The following is a 24,773-nucleotide window of genomic DNA, read 5'->3' as shown; positions in this document are numbered from 1 at the left end:
GCCCATCATGATAGAGTTGTGGAGTTTGAAAGAGGAAATTAAGATCAAAATAGAGAGATTTTGTACTCTATTAATGGCATAGATATAACTTATACTATCACTTTGTAAGCCCTAAACTCTTGTTGTATATTGGATTAATATATGTTGTAGTTTTAACTTATAGCTTTAAAACTAATAGCGATAGTAAAGAGATTGTTCAATGCGGTACCATAATTTCCCCTTTCTGATTTTGAGAGGGTTTTCCACATAAAAATGTGCGTGTCTTCTTCTCTATTTTTCTCTTCAACATTTTGCACTCCTATGGTACCAAAGCCTCATTCAGCGAAATAGTGGAGCAATGAAGATGGACAAATGGAAGGTGAAGATTGATCAGTTTCATGGCAAGGACATTGGTTTATGGAAGATGCAGATCGAGCATCTGCTATATTAGAGGAACTTGCATCAGCCTCTGTAAAAAAAAAAAAGAAATCAGGTTCGATCAAGCAAGAAGATTAGGAATTATTAGATCGGCAAGCCCTAAGTGTGATTTGTCTTACATTGGTGCAAATGTTGCCTTCAACGTCACCAACAAGAAGCAACAACAAATTTGATGAGGGCTTTGTCCAACATGTATGAGAAGCCCTTTGCATCAACTAAGGTATATTTGATGCATTGGGTTTCTATCTAAAGATGGACAAAGGTGTTTACGTGACAAATTACATCAACGAATTCAAGCAAATCACTATTAAAATGAGTCTACTGGCAATCATATTATGGGACGAGGTAAAAGCTTTGATTTTCTTATCTTCTCTACTTGAAAGTTGGAGTGCTACTGTGACTATGATAAGCAGCTCCTTTGGTTAAAAAAACATAAAGTTTCAAGAGAATGGAGATTGCACCTTAGCGAGGATTTTCATAGAAGAGAATCGAATGAATATTTAGGTGTTGACTTAAGTAGTAAAGGCAAAGGGAGAAGCAATCAACGAGGTCATAAATAGGACTATGGTAGATTGAATTCCATAGGGAGAAGCAAGTCAATACCTCATGGTGAAATAATTTACTAGAATTGTGGTAAGAAGGGTCATCTGAAACAAGATTGTAGAGTCCCAAAAAAGAAAATTGAGTATCGAAATCAATAGGAGAAAATTGTTAATTCAACCTTTAAAAAGACACTTGCCCATGATGCTTAACATTGATTGTCAATAGTCCAATTAAATCTTGGATTCTAGACTCGGGTGCATCATTTCAATCAACTTCATGTAGGGGATAAATGTATAATTTTGTTGCCACAAACTTTGGACAGGTTTAACTTGGTGATGGTGAAGCTTTGGATACCGTGGACAAATGTAATTAATGTTAATATAAAGATTGTGAACGATTATCAATGGGAGTTGCAAATATCAAATTTGTTCTTGGCCTTAAGACAAATCTGATCTCTATTGTACAATTAGACAACATAAGATACACATTTTTGGGGACTGATCGTGGCAGATTTTTAAATGCCTTATGGTTGTAGCACAAAGAACAATGTTGGGAACACTATAGATGACTGAAAGTAGCAGAGTAATAGAAGCACTTGTTGACTTAGAAGCTAGTTCCAAACTGTTGCACCGCATGCTTGGACAGATAAGCAAAAAAGGGATGATGGTTTTAGCATCAAACAGAAAACCGTCTAATTTGAAGTACATATATATCGGTCTATGTGAAGATCGTGTTCTGGTAAGTAAAAATACGTCAGTATTTTGAAAATTGAAAGAAAGCCAAGAAAAGGAAGATGAGAGCTGGTACTTACAAATGTTTAGGGGGCCAGCCCCTATGCATTCCCTTAGAAGGTCATGCTATCACGTCACATTCATTGAAAGCTCAACTAGAAATGTATGTGTTATTTTCTGAAAAATAAAATTGATGTGTTTGCTACTTAGTCGAAAATGAGATTGGCTTGAATATCAACTTTCTAAAGTTCAACAACGGTAGTGAGTAAGATAGCGAGGAGTACATGTAGTTTTGTGAAGAATTGTATTAGGATGACAAGAATAGTTCCCAACATATCATGGTAAACAAAGTTGTTGAAAGGATGAATAGAACTTTGAATGACTGTGCAAGAAATATGAGTATGCATGTAGGATTACCGATATATATATATATATATATATATATATATAGAGAGAGAGAGAGAGAGAGAGAGAGAGAGAGAGAGAGAGAGAGAGAGAGAGAGAGAGAGAGAGAGAGAGAGGATTATCCAAAACCTTATGGGCAAATGTAATTAACACAGCAACAGATCAGAACTGTTGATTCGCTTCCTCGGTTGTTCAAGCTACCAATTTCTTGAGTGCAATTTGTCAAACGTGTGGTCCATTTTTATTTTTTTTTGGGTCAAAGCGTGGTCCAAGTTTGGATACTTAATTATTCATGTATTTTCTTGATACGTCTACTTGTGATGTAGGGCCGAAGCGGGTGCTTATTGACACGTGAAGTCTGTTGGATGCTTTAGTTCTCCTAAGTGCTATTTGATATCAAGTGGATGTACAAGTGTTATTTGAGTAGCGATGTCGATATTTAGAATTCCAAGACGTGCATATTCAAAATATATTGACCTTCAATCATTGCTATGTCAAATTTTGCGCTTAATTTATCATTTCCTTTTTTTGTGTTTTGATTGTCTGACGTGAAAGTAAAAAGAAAAAGGTTTCGTTTTCCTGTTTGGTTATCTTAGAATGCATCTCATCTGAAAAAAGAAAAATAAAAAATCTTTTGCATGCATTTTTTTATTTTAAATAAATAGAAAAACTGAAAATTTCGTGCTTGTCATTTGTTAATGATTGTTCAATTTTATGTTAGGATGAACATTGCTTTTTACATTGACAATGTTTCTAGGTTCGTGGATTGCATGTAAGTTTATAAGATACTGCATATTGGAAACTGCTTATTGTGTATTTGCATATCTCGAAAATTTATATCTACGTATCTAACTGTATTCCCATTTGTACATGTCTAGGATTTTGCATATCTTGCATATTGGGATAGGACTTCGCATAATATTTGTGTCATGACTATTATCATGTTAGAATAATTAGGATGGATTTTGCATGAATGACTGTTTTAGTGCACATCTAGGATATCTAGATTGCATTGTTTAAACTGCCATATTCACATGTCACAAAACCTTGAGCTGTGTTGGGCAAAAATTATAGCCTTGTTATTACTTACGCCTAGGACCGAGCCCAACAACCGGACTAGACTAGACCGAACTGAGTGGTTCTAAGCAGTTTCCAATCCTAAGTGCAGAATGAAACCACCCAGATCGGGCCAAACTACTATGTTATTTCTTTAAAATTTTTCATTTCCTTGTAAAGAGAAAAGAAAAAAAAATGGAATTGCCAAAACCCTAAATCAGACTGGGACAAACCAATCCGATTCCAATTTCGGTTTTAGTAATAGACCCAACCCGAAAACCAATCACCCCTAATTACGCCTCAGGATTTGAACCCCATGAACAGTAAATGGAAAGTCTAAAAAGTACACAAATAGGCTTAGACGAATGTAATAAAAGGAAGTGAATATGCAATTGTGATATGCTACGTTATTCAATATAATAAATAAAGTGTTTTCCTAAAATGAACCTTAAACATGGAAATTGAATTTAGAATAATGCAATCTAAAATGCCATGCAATACTAAGAGAATGAATCGATTGGTATAATATGAATATTCAAATTCCCCTAAATGTACTCCTAGACGTATCTTTGTGATTTTTTTAATGAAGATGCAATGATATTTTTTTTTATATTTTCATTTTATGACATGTGATTGTGGAAAGAAACGTGCAAATATGGATATTAAATAATGCACGCTAGATATCTTGGATCTTCACTAATACACTTATTCATGCAAAATACATCCTAGTTATTCTAACATGGCAATAGTCATGGCACAAATATAATGCGAGATCCTATCCCAATATGCAAGATATGCAAAATCCTAGACATGTACAAATGGGATTATAGTTAGATACGTAGATATAAATTTTCTAGATATGCAAATATATAAGCGGCAGTTTCCAATATGCAGAGTATCTAATAAATAAACATGCAATCCACGAACCAGGAAACATTGTCAATGTAAAGGCAATGTTCATCCTATTATGCAATTGAACAATTATGAGCAAATGACATGCAAGAAAGCACTTTTATGTTCAGTTTTTCTTTTTTCTTTTTTTTTTAAATAAAAGAAAGATGCATGCAAAAGAGTACTTATATTTATCACATGAAATGCATCCTAATGACAACCAAACAGGAAAAACGAAACCCTCTTTTTTTCCTACTTTCACCTCAGACAATCAAAACAGGAGGAAAAATAAAATTAAGCGCAAAATTAGGCACAGCAATGATTGACGGTCAATAAATTTTGAATATGCACGTGATCTGAATTCTGAATATCAACATCACTACTCAAATGGGTATCAAAAACACTCTAGGACCACTGAAGCATCCAAGAGATTTCACATATCAAAATGCACCCATTTTAGGCCCAACATCACACGCAGACATATCGAGAAAATTTCACGAATCATTAAGTATCCAAATCTGGACAACACGTATGACAAACTGCACTCAACAAGTCGGTTGCCTGAACGACCGTGCAAGCGAATCGACAATCTTGGTGCGGGCCATGTCTCCAGGAGGATGGTAGCAACTGGTTGTCTTGATATGGATTCAGACGGATGGACACAGCTTTTTGGTGAGGACTAGGACTTGGAGCGAACAGACCGGCATAGGGGACGACCAACCCTCGTCACTAAGGAACAATCGTATGGACTGTCCGATTCCGGAACCACCTGGGCAGCGTATGGGATGGAGAGAGACGCGATAACGGCGACTCCTTAGGTTTTTGGTTGATGACAGCTGTTGACACCGACTTCACATATTCGTAACTAAACTAGGAGAATCATTGGTCGAGTGCGGCCAACCAAATGAGGGATAAAAGAGCAATTTTATTTGCAATATGTATTGCCGGCCGTCTAAGGGATTTGATCGTGATGAGCACATGATAAGCAAAAAAAATCAGCTATTCAAAAAATAGGAAAGTGGAGTTTTGGCCAAGAAATTCAATAAAAACTACACCTACAAATATCAGCCACTTTAGGAAAGCAACTTTCAGCAGAATAAAATTGAAATATTCTGCATATTTTGCCCGAGTATGGGGGGATTTTTCTGGACAAGAGACGGTTAAAAATTCGTCAGTTTTAGTAAGGGTAGGATGAGTTAATTCCCACTCTAGAATTAGGAACCAAACCAGGTAGGGTCAATTCTCTGATTGTGAAACCAGGAACCAGTTGCACTTGGAAATTAAATTGATCGGTCGGGTTGGATTGGGATTGACTGTAAATAACTTTTTCCTTTTATTGTTGGGAAACTCCCACTTGTTGGGAATAGAAGAAACCAAAATAAAAAGAGAAGAAATCACTAGTTCCTGGACCAACCTAAGAATTGAACTGGATCGGATGGGCCAGTTTTCGGTTCCACAAACTGAGTTCCAGATTTCAGGGTGAGAATCGACGCACCTTAGAACTAATCATCTCTAGATGGATGAATACAACAAGGTGACTACGTCGTGCTAATTGTCGTCTGAGTTGCGGTCTAGTTCGACTCGCTTCTGTTAGATTCTAAGTTAATATACGGCCGAGATAATGGCTATTGCCCGCCAATAAGAGTTAAAGCAAGTGTGGGTGGGTACCGCCACAAAAATTTGGCCAAAATATCTAAATGTTTTCGCAATTTACCAGTTATTTTTTACTTCTATTTATATGATTTTCTCTTCACAAATGAATATAAAAATATGTATTTAAATTTCAAGACATTAGAAAGAGATTATGTAAGATTTCAATTTCGTGTCAACCTAAATATAATGGAGTTTGGGACACTTGGAGTGCCAAAACTTGGCACGGAGTGACACTTAAGTGCCATAACTTCAGAAAGGTACACTTAAGTGCCAGTTTCGGAGTAAAGTAGAACACTTAAGTGCCACTTCAGCCAAAATCCAGCCAAATTGCCAACGTGGCAATTTTCTAACGAGTTTGGTGCAAAACGGCATCGTTTTGCTCGCTAACATGCTGACAAATTGCAAAAACAACGTCGTTTGTGTTTGATGTGTAAATAATTAATATAAAAATTAATTAAATTAAATTTAAACTTATTTTATTTAAAATATTCTAAATATTAAGGGGGAGCCAAAGGGGGCGGCGGAGGGCGAGCCCTCGCCGCCGCTGCGGAAAGGGCCGGCGTCGGAGGGGGAGGGTTGGCCGGGGTCGCCGGCCCCTAGCCGATCGATGGCAAGGGCTTGTGAGCCCTTGCCGGATCCGGCGAGGGCTCGCAGCCCTCGCTGCCCGATCGGCCGGCGTCGCCGGCCCCTAGCCGTGGCCCGACGACCCCGGCCGATCCTCTCCCCAATGTCGCTGGCCCTTCCCGGTGATAGCGGGGGAGGGGGCGAGGACCCGCGAGCCCTCGCCCAGATCTGCGGTGAGAATCGCGGCCCTCGCCGTGATCCGGCAAGGGCTCACGGCCCTCGCCCGGTTGGCCGGGGCCGGCAACCCCGACCGACCTTCCCCCTCCGTCGCCAACCCAACCTGGCGGTGGCAAGGAGGTAGGGGAGGAGGGCTCGGCCTCGCTACCCCCTTCGGCTCCCCCTTTTTAATTTTAGGTTTTTTATTTTTTAAGTTTTTTGAATTTTAAGTTTTTTAATTTTAAGGTTTTTTATTTTTTAGAATATTTTAAATAAAATTAAGTTTAAATTTATTTTAATTAATTTTTATATTAATTATTTACACATCAAACACAAAATGACGTCATTTTTGCAATTTGTCGCCATCGTCAGCGAGCAAAACGACGCCGTTTTGCACCCAACTCGCCATAAAATTGCCACGTCAACAATTTGGCCAGATTTTAGCCGGAGTGGCACTTAAGTGTTCCACTTTACTCCAAAATCGGCACTTAAGTGTACATTTCCGAAGTTATGGCACTTAAGTGTCCCTCCGTGCCAAGTTTTGGCACTTGGGCTATTCTTCTGCCAAATTTAGTGCAAGCTGGTGAATATCCAACCTTCTCCCTCGGAAAATTGCATTATAAAATGAGAAATGAAAACACCCAATAAAAACAGAAGAAGAAAAAACAATGATACACACTTACACGGCTCTAGTTTGGAAAATTGGAAGAAGAAAAATTACACCAAAAAAAAAAAAGGAAAATTAAGGCATATTGGTCCAGTCCGGTTCCTTTTGCAAAATTAAGAATCATACTAGTTATTTCTGGTTTCTATTTTGGAAACCGAGAACCGACTAGCTCACTTCTTAGGCTGGATCGGGACCATGCTCATCCTTAAATTTCTGGGCATAAATTAAGGACTATGCTCACCACAATAGGACTCCATTTGTTTCATGGAAATTAAACAATTTGGAAAGTATTTTTCTAAAAATAATCGCTTTTATCTCTTAAAATAATTAGTTTCATCATCGACAAAAATTCATATACGAATATTTACGTAAAAAATGGAATCATTCTTTTTGTTACTCATTTTTGTAATTGATATAAATGATCATTTTTAAAAATATATATATTTTTCAAATCATTCATCTTTCATCAAGTAAAACACTCTAAAAGATCAGGGATACACGCGGTTAGATTGATCTATCTCAAGCCACTACGTTGCCTGGGCTGTTCCCGAGTTTGACAGCCCATAAAGCAGTTCCTCGGCGACAAGGCATCGTCGTCACCTACACCGATCTGTTCCCTCTTAGTCCTTGTCCTCACAGCAAAGCTGTGTCGGTCAATTTGAATTTGATCAAGACAACGAATGGCTGCCATCCTCTTGGAGGCATCGACCACTTCGAGATTGTTGATTCCCCTGCGCGGTTATTCAGGCAACCACTTCCTTGGCTGCAATTTTCCATACGTGTTGTCCAGGTTTGAATACTTAAGTATTAATAAATTTTCTAGATATGCCTTGCATGTGATTTAGAGCCTAAATGGTTTCATTTTCTGCAAAATAAATAGAGATATGCTCATATGTGATGCAGTGCCTAAGTGATTTTATTTTCTGCCAAATCAATAGAGCCTAACTATCCACACCTGGACAAATTGCATTATCGCTGAGGATTAAGAGGGAACAAATCAACAATGCCTTGTCGCTGAGGAACTGCTGTCTGTCTGGGCTATCAAAATCAAGAACAGCCAGGCAACATAGTGGCTTGAGACAATAAGTTGGGAGTGCGCAGCAAAGATACTTCAGCAGGAGAGATTACCAAGAAAAAACCCAAGTTTGAATTGGTTATGAATCGACTAGAGTATGCTAACATCCTCACATCATACCAATTCTTCAATGTACTTTCCTTCAAAAACTTAAATCAATGAGTTATGGGCCAATTATGATATATTAACCGCTCTATACCAGACCAATTCTCCGATGTGGGACTTCTCTTTAACACAACTCATACATACATTTTAACAAGGTAGATCCATAATAATGACGACATGAATGATGCAGCCAGTATCTTCTGGTTAAACATGTATCCCTCAGTACCGTGCTCCCTCCTTTTCTCTATGCCCTAAACTCACGGATTTTCTTCTTCTTTTTTGGTAAAGTAAACTCACGGACTTTTAGCCCTCTCTTTTCCAGAAAAATCGTGATCTCCGTCTCCTATAAGAGGCCGAAATAATGGGATATATCAATTCAGTTCTGAAAGTTGCTCTGCTAAAGTGGCTGAAATTGGATTTATAATTTCCACTTAATTTCTTGGTTAAAACTTCACTATCCTATTCTTTTAAATGGATGGTGCTCTTTTCAACCATCCTTCAGTTCAAACACTCCCTTTTACAATACTTTGATCACATTATCCTTGTGTGGCCCACCAAGTCAAATTAACGTCTCTCTGTTTTCTTTTGCTTTCTTTTTTTTATCTTTTCCATTACAGACAATTCTCTTCTTTCCACGCCTTTGCGTCTAATGGCAAGGATGCTCTTGATGCCCAACTTACTTAATCGAAAATAATTCAAGACAAAATGTAACCTTTTTCTACAGCAAAACCACGGATTGATATCAATGGCTTGTCCTGCAGTGGTGTGCAAACTTAAAGATCTAGTGATGATAATGGCAAGGCAACCACCAAGCTACGTATAGATAGAGGCGAATAGGCTTTAAACGGTTCAAAGACCCATGAAACCAACAGACAAAATGAGAGAGGAAAAATCTGAACAGATGAACAACTCAAAAAATTAATAGGAATAGAAATGACTTGATGGTGGCTTTTGTGAATCAAAGATGGTGATAAAAATTAAAATATCTGGGTTGGTGCTTTCTGGTCATGAGTGTCTCTTGTGCGTTGCCCATAATTTCTTTTCTGGTCTATAATATGTATTCTTGGTGAACTCTCTCCGTCGTCCTCTTATGTGGATCCTCGTCCAATCTCTGAGCATATATAATGTGGCACTTCCTTTGCTAAAAGACATATGAATAATGGTATTCCTTACTGAGCAACTACAGCCTTGCATTTCTCACTCATAACACCGGAGGCTCCAATAACTTAGTTGACTTTAGTGATGACAGTCAAATACTCACCGTTGGAGCAGTTAGCGAGAGCCTTGTATCTATGAATGCTGAAGAAATGTCGGCACAAGATCCACTTGCTTTTGCCATAATGAGAACACCACCCATACCCTTTTTGTCAGGTTGAAGGATCAAACATGTGCTCCCTTGCATATTGACTAGGTTCTACCCACCAAACTCAATTTCATCTCCCTCTTTTCCATAGCACTACGACTCCACCAAAACGAGAAAACCTTCAACCAGCCCTTGATTGACAATGCTCTACCGAATGGTATCGTTGTTGGTAGACACCAAGAGGATCCACTGTATGAAAGAGAACAGAGAGAAGTGAGTAATAAGGAAAGGGGGACCGCAAAGAAAAAGAAAAAGAAATAAAACAAAAGGATTGACTTCACTTGACCAACAAAAAGAGGGGAACTACTTTCTTTGGAAACATGCTAAATGGTGCGCCAAATAAGAGGTAATGTCGTCAATACACTAATAAAATGGAGTCTTTAAGCCAAAGGAGTGAAAAAAACATGACCAAAATAGCAAAAATTTCTTGCTTTTCATGTGTTGATCATGACCGGCAATACATATCGTGGCTAAAATTACTCTATCATTTGTTTGGCCAAATTCAACCGATGATTGCCCTAGTTAGGTTACAAAAATATGAAGCCCTTTAATAGAAATTTTGGGTGTCAACATTTATCATTGAAAACATCTATTGAGATGCAAAGGGACCGGACCATGATGGTGTCTTTTTTCATGGATATATATATATATATATATATATATGTATGTATGTATTATGTATGATATGTATGTATGTATGTATGTATATGTATGTATGTATGTATGTATGTATGTATGTATGTATGTATGTATGTATTAAGGTGATTGGTTATAAGTAACTTCCAAATAGTAATTTGGAAACTATATTGGAATCTTCCCAATTTTGAAACCAAATACTAAACTGATCGACTTTGGAATGTCCTTTTTTTTTGTTTTATTTTATTAGATATACAATATGCATTGTGTCAAATACATGTGTGTGTGTGTGTGTGAGAGAGAGAGAGAGAGAGAGAGAGAGAGAGAGAGAGAGAGAGAGAGAGAGAGAGAGAGAGAAATTTTGTGTTGGTTTTGAATAGTTATACCCTAGAACCAGCCTTGACAAGTTTGGTTCTTGGGTAGAACCGACCATTACAATGCATAGAAACCAAACCTACCAAAGTCAATTTCCACATTTTTTACAAAGGCACTAAATCACTTGTATGAATCGACCAAGATGAGCTGGTTCCAAAGTTGAATAGGTCTAATTGCATGCCCCTAATATTTGTGACTTTCTAAGTTGGAGATTTAAGTGATTCATTCTAAAATAACACTACAAAAAAAGTCTCACAACACCATACATGGTATCAAAGGAAGATTTTTTGAGTTCAAATTATTTAAAACCCCTTATTTGTCTTTTTTATTATATGTTTCCGCTCTTAGCCTGAGGGTGAGGGCATTGTGGGCCCTTGCCTAAATCCAAGAGAGAGAACGAAGCCTTTGCCTATTACCAGCAAGAGTCATAACCGTTGCTGGGGCCTAAGTTATCTCGCTGGCTGGAAATCCTACGAAGGAAAAAAAAAAAAGAAAAGAAAAAAGGAATTTCATAAAACTTATTAAAATATTACAAAAATCATTATCATCATCACTTTTGGTATAACTTGAAATATAAAAAATGCGAAGGAATAATTGTGAAATTTCTATGTATTTTAATGTGTAGAAGAAGAGAAAATAAGATAGGCTTTATTAAATGACTATCTAAAATAAAATAACAATCAAAGATATGCATAATCAAAATGAAATATAAGTGCTATCTTGAGAGATGAGGATAATCAAAAGAAATATCCTAATTAACCCTAACAATATGTCATATTAAAATGTGTACATCAAATCCAAAAAAGTGAAAGACACACGCTTCCAGAATTTCAACAGTTGAAGCATGGACAGTTTAATAAAACAATTAGAGCATGCCTATTTTTATGTGTGCGAGTGTCGACAGGTCTTCATGCAATGTGGGTTCAATGTATTTATCTATTTAATACAAGATGCATTAAAAGGAGAAATTGACTTTGAAGACCCAGTTCCACTTTTACTCCTGTTTTTATAAAATCGAAAATTCACAACGAGGAATTAATGTTAGTCCCTCATTAAACATATATAATGCAATTCATGCTTTGCAGGGTATTAATCATGAAAATTACTTATTTTGGGAATTATGGAAGCATTCCCTACAATATGAATATTGGACCTTTTGTTCAATAGCAGCACATGGACGCTATATCTCTTTGGTTCTCAAAATTCTAAAGCTCTTGGAAAGAATAAAACATATCTTGGAGAGTAGATTTTCAAGAATATGAACCCATCAACAAATCATATTAGTAAATCACCTTTATTTAAGAGTTTAAATCAATAAATTATAAGTCTAGTAAATTTATTAACTGCTCAATCCCTCTTCAATTACCCGATAGGGAATTTTTCTCTATGGTACGCTCACACTTTTATATTAATGAATACCCAACATGGATGATGACAACCCAACAATACTCTTCTTGATGCTAAAGATATGTAGATAGTAAAATGGCACTTTACCAAACACTCAACACAAACCCATTATTTCACAAAGAAAAATAGCGTGCACACCACCTGTGTAAAGAAAAAATTTACACAAACTGTCTATTTGCCCTTAATTTTGTCATGATATCATATTAATGGTATACAAAACTACATGTGTAAAACTTTCTTACGGTACTATATTCTATGACCACTCTTTCATAAATTGACATCGTATCTATAAGATTCCTTTTTTTTAGAAAGTACATCACTTCATTGATGGAAGCATGTCATATAATACAACAGGCATGAGGAGCGCAACATCACTATGCTAGTCTTACTCAAAATTAAGGAAAAATATTAGCTACACAAGTTGTGCTAGCACCACAAAGTAGATGCCCATCTATTAAGCAACTGTCCACGAATGGCCCATTTGTCAAATTTTTCTCTCCTTGTCTCTCTCCTCTTGCAAAATCACACCTCCATTTCTCTTCTTCTTTGCCGTTTCTCCCTTCTTTTTTATTTTCTTTTTTTCACTTTCTTTTCCTTCCACAACTTGTGTAGTTAATATTTTCTCACACAAATGGCCTCATATGCCCTTAATTTACTCTTAATATCCTATCAATGGTGTACAAAACTACATGCCTAGAACTTTTTCTCACATTACTAGTGTATGCAATGGGCGCTCTTTCATAAATTGACATTTGTATTTATAAGATTCCCTTTTTTGGAAAGTACATCACTTTATTGATGGAAGCATATCATATAAAACAACAGGCACAAGCAGCGCAACACCACTGCGCTAGTCCTACTTAAAACCAGGGGCTCGAAAACTAAGCTTCATATACTCATATCCATGGATGAGACTAGAACTTGCTTTTCACCGTGAGCTCATGCTGAATCAACTTCGAGAAAACATCCATGGCATTGCTAGTAAGCCCCAAGGACACAACCAAGTCATCACTCTCCCTGCTCTGGGAAACGACAAAGATGACGTTGTCAGGGACTGTCGCCGGCGCCACCTGGAATGGCCTCCCGAACCCGAAATCCATCTTGTAGAGAGGGAGTTGGCTCCATTTGCTGATGCAGCAAGAGTTGCCCTCGCAATCAACAAGGACCCTGTTCAGCTCGATGTGGTCGATGGCCGACCTTATGTAACTCTCGGTGACGGATGCAAGGGCCTCACGCACGATTTGGACAGCGAACGAGAAGGGCTTGCGGGTCAATTCGCCGGCGCTGCACTCAGCACAGGACAAAGCGATGCCGTTCCCGAAGTAGCCACTCGGCAGAGGGGGGTCAAACTTGGAGCGACTGTCAACTGCAATGAGAAGCTTCGTCGTCTCGTGATGACCAATTCCGAGAGCTTTGGTTCGCGAGATCCACACGAGCGCCGATATGATTTCGAAGGTCGTCGGGACTACGGAAGAGCCATTCTGGGTTGCAATTCTTGCCGCTTTCTTGAGCTGAATGAGAGCGTGTGGCTTGAAGCAGAACGATCTGTAAACGAGGGGCTTGGTTTCGGGGTCGACCACGAGTCCAGGCTGCCGGTCTCTCGGAGCATACTCATGGTGGGGGAGATCGATGCGCGGAGGTTGCCTCGGGCACAACACCGATCGATCAAGAAAGGGAAGAACTGATGGTGGCTTGGCTTGAGCTAGGTCGTTCCAGCAAGCTATGAAGTCCGCGAGGGCTTTCCCATCGACGAGGACGTGATTCATAACGATGCCGACGACGATCCCTCCACACTTGAACGTCGTCACCTGGATTTCATGATAAACTGTAAGTGGATAACTACTCATGTGTATGTCAGTCTTGGAAAGTCTAAATCCCCTTGCACGAGTCCTGAAGAACATGCTGCTCCGCAAGCGGTTGAATGATAAAAAGAAAAAAGCAGTGCAGAAACGATCTCTTTTTGTTAGATAAATTGTTCAAAAGCACTATGTTGCTCCTTCTATCTTGTCCCAAAAGAAAAATCTCGCACAAAGTAGCCATAATTCTCGTACAATCTGTCTAATATATGATTCATCGATGAACTAATGCAGGGGAACGCCAGAATCAGCACGACCAACATTTCTAGAGTATTTACCTGCACCGACAGCAAAGGTACTTCCAATATGGTCGGGGCTCCATCACTGTGCTTCACAAGTTTTCGCAGCATGGCAGGATTGATGGTGCTAATATCGCCCAGCGCTGTGATGTCATCCTCCGACGTCGCTTCGACAAATGGGACACCTTCTCCAGTGCATCTCACTGCCATCCTCCCATCGATCCCCATGACAAGTCTGCCCGCGAATGGATAGAACTCGACCAATGCCTTGGCCAGTGACTCTCTGATTGTCTCAATTGCGGCGAAACACCTTCCTCTCCCTTCGCCATTGAAGGCGAACACGATCTCAATCACCAACGGGAAGGTCTGGTCGAGGTTTGAGAGAGGGTAAAGCCCGCCAAACGTTTCCCTCGCCGGAGAAACATGAACTGCGTTCGTGATCTTCACATCAAGCTTTAGCATAGCTCTAGTGTTTCTCAGCTTCTCATTGTCTGCTTCTTTGCACAGAATAATCGAAGCTGTATTTATTTATCCGCAGGCATTGGCGATACCATGGTAAATGTACGACTTGCTAATTGCTACAAACAATCCTGACCGTAATAAAACGGTAAATTACAATATCAATTAATATAGTTCATATTAGGAAAACTCTTACACCGATCAGTCATATATGAAATTGACCAGCCATATTTGTTTATATTGGTTGCATGAAAATTACATGATCTTGTCAATTAAATATAAACATATTATTATATATTTGAATAAATGCATATTAAATTCAAAATGCGCATGCTAAGTACCGTTCTTGCTTTCATCCTCAAATGACTCAAACGTCCCTCTCGAGAATTGCGGTACCCATACTGTGGATAATAATTATGAAACATTAAGAAAATTAACCAATTAACCAACATAAAGTATTCTTATTATTAGTAACAATCTATATCTATAGATTATCATTAATGATGAAAATATTTTCATCACATTCATTATGCTAAGTGATACAAGCGATCATTTTAAGAAATTTTTTCTTTTAAAAGTGTTGATAACCCTGACCGTAATAAAACGGTAAATTATAATATCAATTAATATAGTCCACATTAGAAAAACTCTTACAATGATCAGTCATATACGAAATTGACCAACCATATTTGTTTATATTGGTTGCATGAAAAATTACATGATCTTGTCAATTAAATGTAAATATATTATTATATATTTGAATAAATGCATATTAAATTCAAAATGCGCATGCTACGTACCGTTCTTGCTTTCATCCTCAAATGACACAAACGTCCCTTGGAGAATTGCGGTACCCATCCCGTGGATAACAATTATGAAACATTAAGAAAATTAACCAATTAACCAACATAAAATATTCTTAGTATTAGTAACAATTTATATCTATAGATTATCATTAATGATGAAACTATTTTCATCACATTCATTACGCTAAGTGATACAAGCGATCATTTTAAGAAATTTTTTCTTTTAAAAGTGTTGATAACCCTGACCGTAATAAAACGGTAAATTACAATATCAATTAATATAGTCCACATTAGGAAAACTCTTACACTGATTAGTCATATACGAAATTGACCAACCATATTTGTTTATATTGGTTGCATGAAAATTACATGATCTTGTCAATTAAATGTAAATATATTATTATATATTTGAATAAATGCATATTAAATTCAAAATGCGCATGCTATGTACCGTTCTTGCTTTCATCCTCAAATGACTTAAACGTTCCTCTGAGAATTGCGGTACCCATCCCGTGGATAACAATTATGAAACGTTAAGAAAATTAACCGATTAACTAAAATAAATATTCTTATTATTAGTAACAATCTATATCTATAGATTATCATTAATGATGAAAATATTTTCATCACATTCATTATGCTAAGTGATACAAGCGATTATTTTAAGAAATTTTTTCTTTTAAAAGTGTTGATTTTCTATGAGCATTTGCAGTTTTGCAATCAATTTGAATAAAGAACAACAACAACAACAACAATAACAACAACAACAACAACAACGACAACCACAACGACAACAATGACAACCACAACAACGACAACGACAACAACGACAACGACAACGACAACAACGACGACGACGACGATGACGACAACAACAACCACAATGACAACAACGACGGCGACGACAACAACGGCAACCACAACAACGACAATGACAACGACAACAACGACAACCTCGACAACGACAACAACGACGACAACCACGACAATGACAACAACGACGACAACGACAACAACAACGGCAATGACAACAACGACAACGACAACAACGACAACAACGATGACAACAACAACGACGCACAACAACAACCACAATGACAACAACAACCACAACAACAACTGTGACATACGGAATTTTCAATATTGTTTCTATTAAATTAACTCTGATTTCATTGATGCGTCCATGGGTTGTTGGAGCCGATCACTCGAGATAACTAGACTAAATGGATAAGCCATTAAGAATATTAAGGCAATAGACTTGAGACCCGACCGGGAATCGCCTTCTCGACCGTACTCATCTTTAAAGGTCAATACTGCACAGTTAATAAAAAAAATCAAATGGAGATCGAGAGATAGGTCGATTCGACCGAGATGTGTGGCCGATCGTGGGTGACTCCACTAAATTGGAAAATTCTTGTTGACCGGCACTAATTTGATTTTTCTGTCGTTTTGGTACTCTGTGTTTGTAATCGAGCCCTCAAGATTTTCACGACAATCGAGAGTCGCCAATATGTCGAATGGGTTCATTGTGGCTCGAAGAAAATCGACCATGAGTCAATTGCCCTAAAAAGTTCTGAAAACTACCCGGTAGTCTAGGTCACGCTAAAAGCACACCGGAGTGAAATTAACCGTCAATTTGAGTTAGATTTCAGAAATCGAAAGTTCGGTGATGTCACAAGCTATTTTAGGAATGTCAACTCAGTCTCAGAAGATTTTTTGGAGATTCCGAGATTTTTACGGAAAAATCGGTTCGGACGCTACGAAAATCAACGGAAATTCGAATAGGCCAAATTAAATGAAATTTTGTTTTGCAAGCTGAGCCATATGGCGAGGAGGACTTGTAGAAATTATGTGAGCTTTTTCTACATCAAATTGGACATCGAATTTGGGAAATTTTCGAAGAAATAGATGTCCCAAAAAAAAATTGTGAAATTCGGATTTAAAGGAGGACAGCATTAATTTGGACTTTAAATTGATTTTTGGAGACCATATGAGATGAAATTGAGATGTGATGAGTGTCCCATTTGAAGCCATGATTTTAAAAATTCGTAGCCCCTTCCCCTAGATTTTTGGGCCAATCGAGATGTGTTGGAGAGTGCGTTGTTGGCTGGTGAGGAAGAAGAATTGGTAGGAAGGGTTTGAGGGGATAATCATGTGGAAAGGAAGGCTGGTGGGCTCCTCAAATTCATCTCTATCCATCTCTCTCTTCCCTCTAACTTAGCTGTCGTCCAAGACTTCTCCTCTTTGCTCCATTCTGCATGCCTGCAGCAACGAAGAAGCCAGCGGAAACAGAAGCAGCCAGCAACACCAGCTCAACCGCCGTTCATCTCCTTCGTGTGAACCTCTGGCTTCGCTTTAATTTCCTCGGCTGTTCTTCTTTTTCTTTTACTTCACTGAAGCTGCAGCGCCACATGTCCACGGCCTACCTTCCCTCAGTCAACAAAACCATCAAGTTTTCCCTTTTGTTGACCGTAAGCCAGCAAAGCCCACGTCTTCCCTCCACCGAAACTGAAGCCGCTCCTCCATCCGTGTCTTCTGCCAGGCGTCGTCCACTTCTTCGGTCAGCAGACGCATGTTTTATCGACCTGCTTTCCACAGGATTGAAGTCGGCGCGCGTCCTCTCTCCAGCTCGCCAACACCACCGAAGGAGGAAGTCTCCACGCGTCTTCAGCTCACGCCTACGTCAACGAACGGTGGAGCTCTCCTCTTTGTTGACTCCCTTATGACCCAGATGAAGCTGCTCCTTCTCGCCACTTCAACGCCACGGTTCCATCGAAATTTCATGGGCCCAAGAACTCCGTGATTCTCAAGCGAGTAGCCCAATAACAGTCCACTTCGCAGCCCAAATGATCAGCATTTTGGTCCATCAAGCAGCCTGCCGTTTGACATCTTGAGGCCCAGCAATTTCCTTGTGAACTCAGCCCATCATCAATTAGAATTGAAGCCCAGCAAATTTTGGCCCAAGCTTCAGCCCAAGTTGTTTGAAAGGCAGGCCCAATTCAGCTTTGTTTCAAGCCCAAGTTCAGCCGCCGTTGCGTCGTCGTCGCAGTGTCCCGGTCTTCGTTTTGTGCAAGTGAGTTTTACTCACTAATGCTTTATTAGTAGACTAATATGCCTAAGGGTTAATTATATTTAATTAATTGCAATTAGGTGGATAGATTAGATTAAAATAATTAAATTAGAGACTCGTCGATGCATGTTAGTTAAATTGATGGTGTAATTAGTAGGTAGACATGTCCTATTAATTATTGAATGCATCTTAGGATTTTCCCGTCCCTTATCGGGTATTATTTAAGCAATTTGGGCTTAGAAGGAATTTTTAGGAATTTAATATTAATTTTCGAAATTAATTTATTTAATTATTTATCTCCCGAAAACTCAACTGGGATGGCCAGTGACAAGGATTTTATGCTGATGATTGTGGTGCAGTCCATTTATTTAATTGAGCTTTATATTATGCTAAATTGAATTTATCGTATTTATTTATTTAATTTTCGAAATTAATTATTTATTTAATTATTTTCCGGAAATTCACCCGGGATGGCCAGTGACCGGAATTTCGTGCTGATTGTTGTGGTGTAATCCGTTTATTTATTTGAGCTCTACATTGCGCGGAATTGAATTGATTGTGCAAATTAGGGATTTATCCCAGATTGAATGAAATTGAGTGATTGATTGGTTGATGGCCGAGTGTTATTATTTAGCATCGATAATGCTGTAATGATCTGTAAATCAGAGAGAACTGTGAAAGTGAATTGGGGAAATTCTCGACCGAAACCAATCAGAAACGATGTAATGAGACATATGTGGTTTGGTGATTAAAGGATATCACTAGTGAAAACGGCGCCTTAAAGAACGCACGAGCGTTGTCTATTACATGCAGCAGTATGGACATATGTGGTTCGGTGATGGAGGATATCACTGGTGAAAACGGTGCCTTAAAAAACGCACGAGTGTTGTCCATTATACACGTCACCTTGGCGGAAGCAGCGCCCGAGAGCATTAATGAGGCTTTGTGACTAAGTGTACTGCTGGAGATTATCGTGATCGGTAATTAGTACGTCACCTTGGCGAAAAAGACGCCCGAGAGCATTCATCTGGCTCTGTGACTGAGTACCCGAATGGAGATTATAAAGTATGGTGTTGATGTGACCGAGAGGTGGTTCGAATGACATGTGAATTGACTAGGTTGATTGATCAATGAGTTGATCCAGAGGTTGTGAATTGATTGAATGTTTTAATGCAATATATGAGGCATATGTGCGTAACCTTAAATTGTAGGTTGGAAACTGATGCCAATGTAAGTCATCTGACTCGTGTTGTGCTAGGTAACCTAGTGATGTATTGGTTTCCTAATCGAGTCTTAGGGGGTAGGACTCGCTGAGACATAGTCTCATTGGTTGTTGTAAAAACCAATTTCAGGGTCTTAGATGGAAGATCTTCAAGAGGAGGATTCCATGAAAAGCTTGGCGAGGAATCAGAGGAGGGTGAAGAGAATGATTTTGAGTACGACCTGCAGAAGGATTGAAACCTCCCCCATTTTGAAAACCTTGTGAATATTTGTAGATTTGTTAAATCAGACCTTGGTGAATAGTACTGTGAAGTATAATGAAAGCCTGTTATGCTATGTATAAAAGTGTGGTTATGCGTTTTCAATATGAAAATATGGCATTGCTTTTCTATCCTATTGTTTTATTGTCTGGGGATTTATAACTGCTTCCGCATGTGCTTAATAAAAGAAAGGATCGGCGATACATAGTCCTAGGATATCGCATTCTAAAATCGACCAAGTAGAAGGATGTGCGCGCGTCCGAGGATCGGGACATGACAACAACAACAATAATCTAGTCTCTACAACAACAACAATAATCTAGTCTCTACCCTTCGCCTATAGCAGAAACTACAATAGTTAAAGATGGATACATGAGTAGCTCATCTCTCCGGCGAACAAATTCAAAAACTAATAGTTACCTACGATTCCAAAGTAGAACAGACTGTCAACAACAGCAACAACAGCAACAACAACAGTAATCTAGTCTCTACCCTTTGCCTATAGCAGAAACTACAATAGTTAAAGATGGATACATGAGTAGCTCATCTCTCCGACAAACAAATTCAAAAACTAATAGTCACCTATGATTCCAAAGTAGAAGCAGACCGTGTAGTCCTATATCAAATGATTTCAGATATTTATTGTTGAACGCAAATTGCGTAACTCCAAGATCTCCATAACTAGAACAAGAACATGCATAATTGAGTAGAAAGATTAACACACCTGTTTTATGATCCATCATTCTTGAAGCGGAAGCGGAAACACAATGTTCCATGCGCAAGTGATTCTCCTCTATTGCCCTCCGTATCACTGGCTCAATGAGGCGGCCCCCTCACGTTTAGCGTTAGGTAAACGCCCCTTAGGTGAGGATACATGTGAGAATTAAGATTAGAGGAGAGACTTGAGCACTATTTATAGAGTTTCTAGCCAGGCCCTCTCATTACAAGCCAGGCTCAACTCGACCTACACTAGCTAGTCCCATATTAGACTAATTAAGATACTTTTTATCTCACCTTAGACCAACCATGTTTTACGGTAACCATAAAAATAGTAAATTACAATATCAATTAATGTAGTCCACATTAGGAAAACTCTTACATTCTCCCACTTAGACTATATTAATTGAAATCGTACCGTATGTGCGCACATTTGGTCCGGATTCTTAATAGTCAATCATATCCCATAAATTCTTAAACACCAAATTATAGCGGTAACTACATGTATACACACAGAGCCTTCCATGGTCACGAGTGCTCTCAACTTTATTGATATAGATTCAATATGATAGTGTGACAAATGCATAACATTTCTTATAAAGAGATCCCATTTGTCAGTCACCATTCTCTTACCTTCGGCGTCACAAAAACTTATGCCACTAGAGAATGCTTTATGATTCCAATGAACCCACATAGGTCTTGTCCTTACAGTTAACCTTTCTTTATATATAACAGGACATATGGACAAGGCTAATAATCGGATGCCCCTGGCCTTTACTCAAGGTTTATATAGTACCTTGAGACTTTATCAATATATATTCAACATAATAACAACACATTCAAAATATTTTATTGAATGCAAAAGTCGATACATATCAAACCGTTACAAAGTGTAATGAACATAGATGAAACATTTATCAGAGTAAAGCCAAAATATCTCCTACTAAACAATAGCATCTCATGATGTTCCTAAACCCATACTAATGACATGTCGCTCAAATACACATGAGTGTAGGCCTTTAATTAGTGGATTTGCAATCATATCATCTGTGAAAATATGATATATTATGACGTCACCTTTTTGTACCGTTTCCTTTTGGTAAAAAATTTTGACCATCATATATTTAGACCCATTGAGACCTCTGTAGTAAATAAACAATATTACAAATTTGTTATCTCAATATGACCGTATGGGTATATCCATAAAGTTAAAACGATTAACTCCTTCATGAGGTTCTGGAGCCTAAATGCCCAAGTAACAGCCTAAAAGAATGTTACTAACACTGCTTACATAGTAGAAGATGACACAAAACTTTATTTATTGCACTTCCTACTAACATAAATATGTATTCCATTATTGATTGCATGTTATCAAAACAACCAACAAAATTTACATCTAAATACCCTACTAACTGTAATAATTGAACATGTCTATAAATTAACATATAATCTCATCTCCTCTTTAAGTACCTTAAAACCTTCTTGACAGCAACCAAGTGATCACGTCCTAGATTTGACCGATATCTACCTAAAAGTCCCATCACAAAGACAATATTTAGTCTAGTGCAAATTCAAGCATACATTATACTTTTAAATGCATTGACACAAGGTACACACTTTAATTAGATTTTCTCAATATCTAAATAAGGACAATGTGATAGATCTAGTCCATCACCCTTAACAACAGGAGCAATTCTTGGCTTGCAATGATGTATATTGAATATTTCCAATATACAATTAGCAAATGTTCTCCGAGAAAATCTAATATAATATGGCAAAAACAATCCTTACAGATCTCAGTACAAATGATATAAGATGTTTCAAGGTCACAACTTGTAAGCAAAATATCATGTACATAGAGTATGAGAAAAAATAAATTTCCTTCCATTGACCTTGCAGTATATTGAATTACCTTGTTCCCAATTGAACAAGATAACAGCACTATGAAACTTTAACAATATTGTCTGGAAACTTGCTTAAGACCATGAATTAGAACTTTTCAGTCTACACACAAGTTTACTTAAATTTGCTACAAAATTATCCAGTTGCACTATGTAGATTTTGTATCCATTTAATGTAACTCCATATCAAAATAAATTATTTATGACAAGTTCACTCTGAAAGAATCTTTAAAAATAGTAGAAAGAAATAATTATTTCTTCACTATAAACTATACACCCCTCTTCCAGAGTGAAAATTTTAGCTACAAGTTTAGTTTTAAACTTCACAATTTTCCTTTGAAATCCTTTTAAGTATGTACACCAATTTGCAACTAATAAACTTGTGATCTTTAGGCAAGTAAGTTAGTTTCCAAACACTATGATGTTTCATAGATTGTATATCGTCTTTTATGGCATCTAATCACATACTTGATTGAGAACAAGAAATGACATTTATGAATATGCCACTACATCAACCATATAGTGGATATTGCAATCATGCTCTCACAAATAGACTATATAATTTAATGGAATAACTGATCGTCTTTTTCTAACAAATCTCTCGAGTAAAGTTACCACCACTTCATTCTATACTTGAGAGGTTTGAAAAAATTTCATCATAAACTATATCAAGAATAGTACCTTAAACCTCAACAAATTTAGTTTATGGTATAGGAGATTCAATAATTATCTGTACCAAAATTTTTTAGTCTAGGCAAAGACAAAGACACGGTGATTTTCCATCGTATTATTATCCTTAATAGTCTGAGAGCAGCTATCCTTTACAATTAAGTTGAACTGTAGAAACTTTACAGTATGTGATTCCATAATACTTGTACTTTCTTTAGGGTCATAAAATTGATACCCCTTTGAACAATCTGAGTAAGATACAAAATAATTCCAAATGGATCTAAATTCCAACACACTTAATATTGAATTAGATAACCTCACTTCTGCATGATACCTCTAAATTTAATATGATTAAAATAATTTATGTCCAGTCTATAACACAAAAGAAGTTTATGAAATAACTTTGATAAAAAATACCTTTTGTATGTGAAAAGGTTGCTTTCAAAATATCAGCCCACGAAGATCGATAAATTACTCTTACTAATCATACTCATCACTATGTTTATTATGATGCAATATGCCTTTCAGCCAAATTTTTTTGTCAAGATTTTCAGGCATAGTAATTAAGTTACCACCCCAGAATCTATCAAGTATTTAACAAATGACCCTTTAAGCTATTTTGCATTGTCATACTTGCCAAAATACTCACGGACACTATTAAGCCTAACAACATTTTAAGACTAATTGTAATTATTTTATTCTTTATCTCAGTCATTTTACTTCCATAATAATCTATAGAAGTCTTTAGATAACCGTTAAGAGTAGACATAATATCAACATTGTTAACTTTTCTACTCTTCCTTTAGACATGTGTGAAATTATTCCTTGAATAGAAAATTTTGGATACAACCCCTTCAACCATATACGAGATGTATATGCCATTGGAACTTAAACATAATCTTTGCAGATGTGTCATAATTTCAGTATTAGAAAATACATAACTTTAAGCCATTAAAGCTTTCATCATCTTTTAGCAGTGTAGTCAGTAGACAAGCCACTTTTCAAGTGTTCCTGAATGGAACGCTTCATGGACAGTAAGCAAATTCTATTGCTCTTTTCTCAAGTAGCAAATCATATGTCCACTACTTAATATTTGAAATAGTAAAAACCTCAATAATAATGAAGTTATTAATTATAGAAAATGTGACTGAAAAACAAGCAATATATATAATTAGCATCATGTGAACACCGTGTAACTTAATGTACGAGTACACATCTAGAGAGTTGCACGCATAATCATATAATCACCTTTGGGCAGAATACATGACATGCAGTTGTACACTCCCCACATGATAGCGGTTATGAGAATATATTCTAATATTCGTGAATTCATCACCTTTGGGCAGATGAACCACTAGGATCAGTCAATCATCTACCACACCATCATGTATCCCTCCATGAACTAATACACAATCACCTCCTTTAGGAGTATGACCACGCATTAGATCGGAGACATCCCAATCAGCATATG

At 37.5% G+C, this 24,773-nt stretch overlaps 1 protein-coding gene and 1 long non-coding RNA gene across 2 annotated transcripts; one reads left to right on the top strand and one right to left on the bottom strand.

Annotated features, from left to right (window-relative positions):
• Positions 1-12,840: 12,840 nt before the first annotated feature.
• On the bottom strand, positions 12,841-14,689 carry LOC120295602 (omega-hydroxypalmitate O-feruloyl transferase-like). Its single transcript, XM_039316850.1, has 2 exons — positions 14,239-14,689; positions 12,841-13,912 (listed from the first exon to the last, which is right to left on the bottom strand). Exons 1-2 carry the CDS (start codon positions 14,659-14,661, stop codon positions 13,019-13,021), a joined length of 1,317 nt encoding a protein of 438 aa, XP_039172784.1. The 5' UTR covers positions 14,662-14,689; the 3' UTR covers positions 12,841-13,018.
• A 3,007-nt stretch (positions 14,690-17,696) lies between these two features.
• LOC120295255 lies at positions 17,697-20,144 on the top strand. Its single transcript, XR_005552607.1, has 2 exons — positions 17,697-18,537; positions 19,887-20,144. It is a non-coding gene; the product is annotated as an uncharacterized LOC120295255 (long non-coding RNA).
• Positions 20,145-24,773: the final 4,629 nt, after the last annotated feature.

This window comes from Eucalyptus grandis, chromosome 7, assembly GCF_016545825.1.
Source record: "Eucalyptus grandis isolate ANBG69807.140 chromosome 7, ASM1654582v1, whole genome shotgun sequence".
Classification (NCBI taxonomy): Eukaryota; Viridiplantae; Streptophyta; class Magnoliopsida; order Myrtales; family Myrtaceae; genus Eucalyptus; species Eucalyptus grandis.
Note: the sequence above shows the minus strand (reverse complement) of the source record. Positions and strands in the feature narration are given on the sequence as shown.

Bases quoted from the DNA above. Each gene is read 5' to 3' on its own strand.
- LOC120295602 (XM_039316850.1), bottom strand. From the start codon at position 14,661: ATGCTAAAGCTTGATGTGAAGATCACGAACGCAGTTCATGTTTCTCCG. The intron at 13,913-14,238 runs GTAAATACTCTA...CATGAAATCCAG, and splicing joins TACCTTTGCTGTCGGTGCAG to GTGACGACGTTCAAGTGTGG.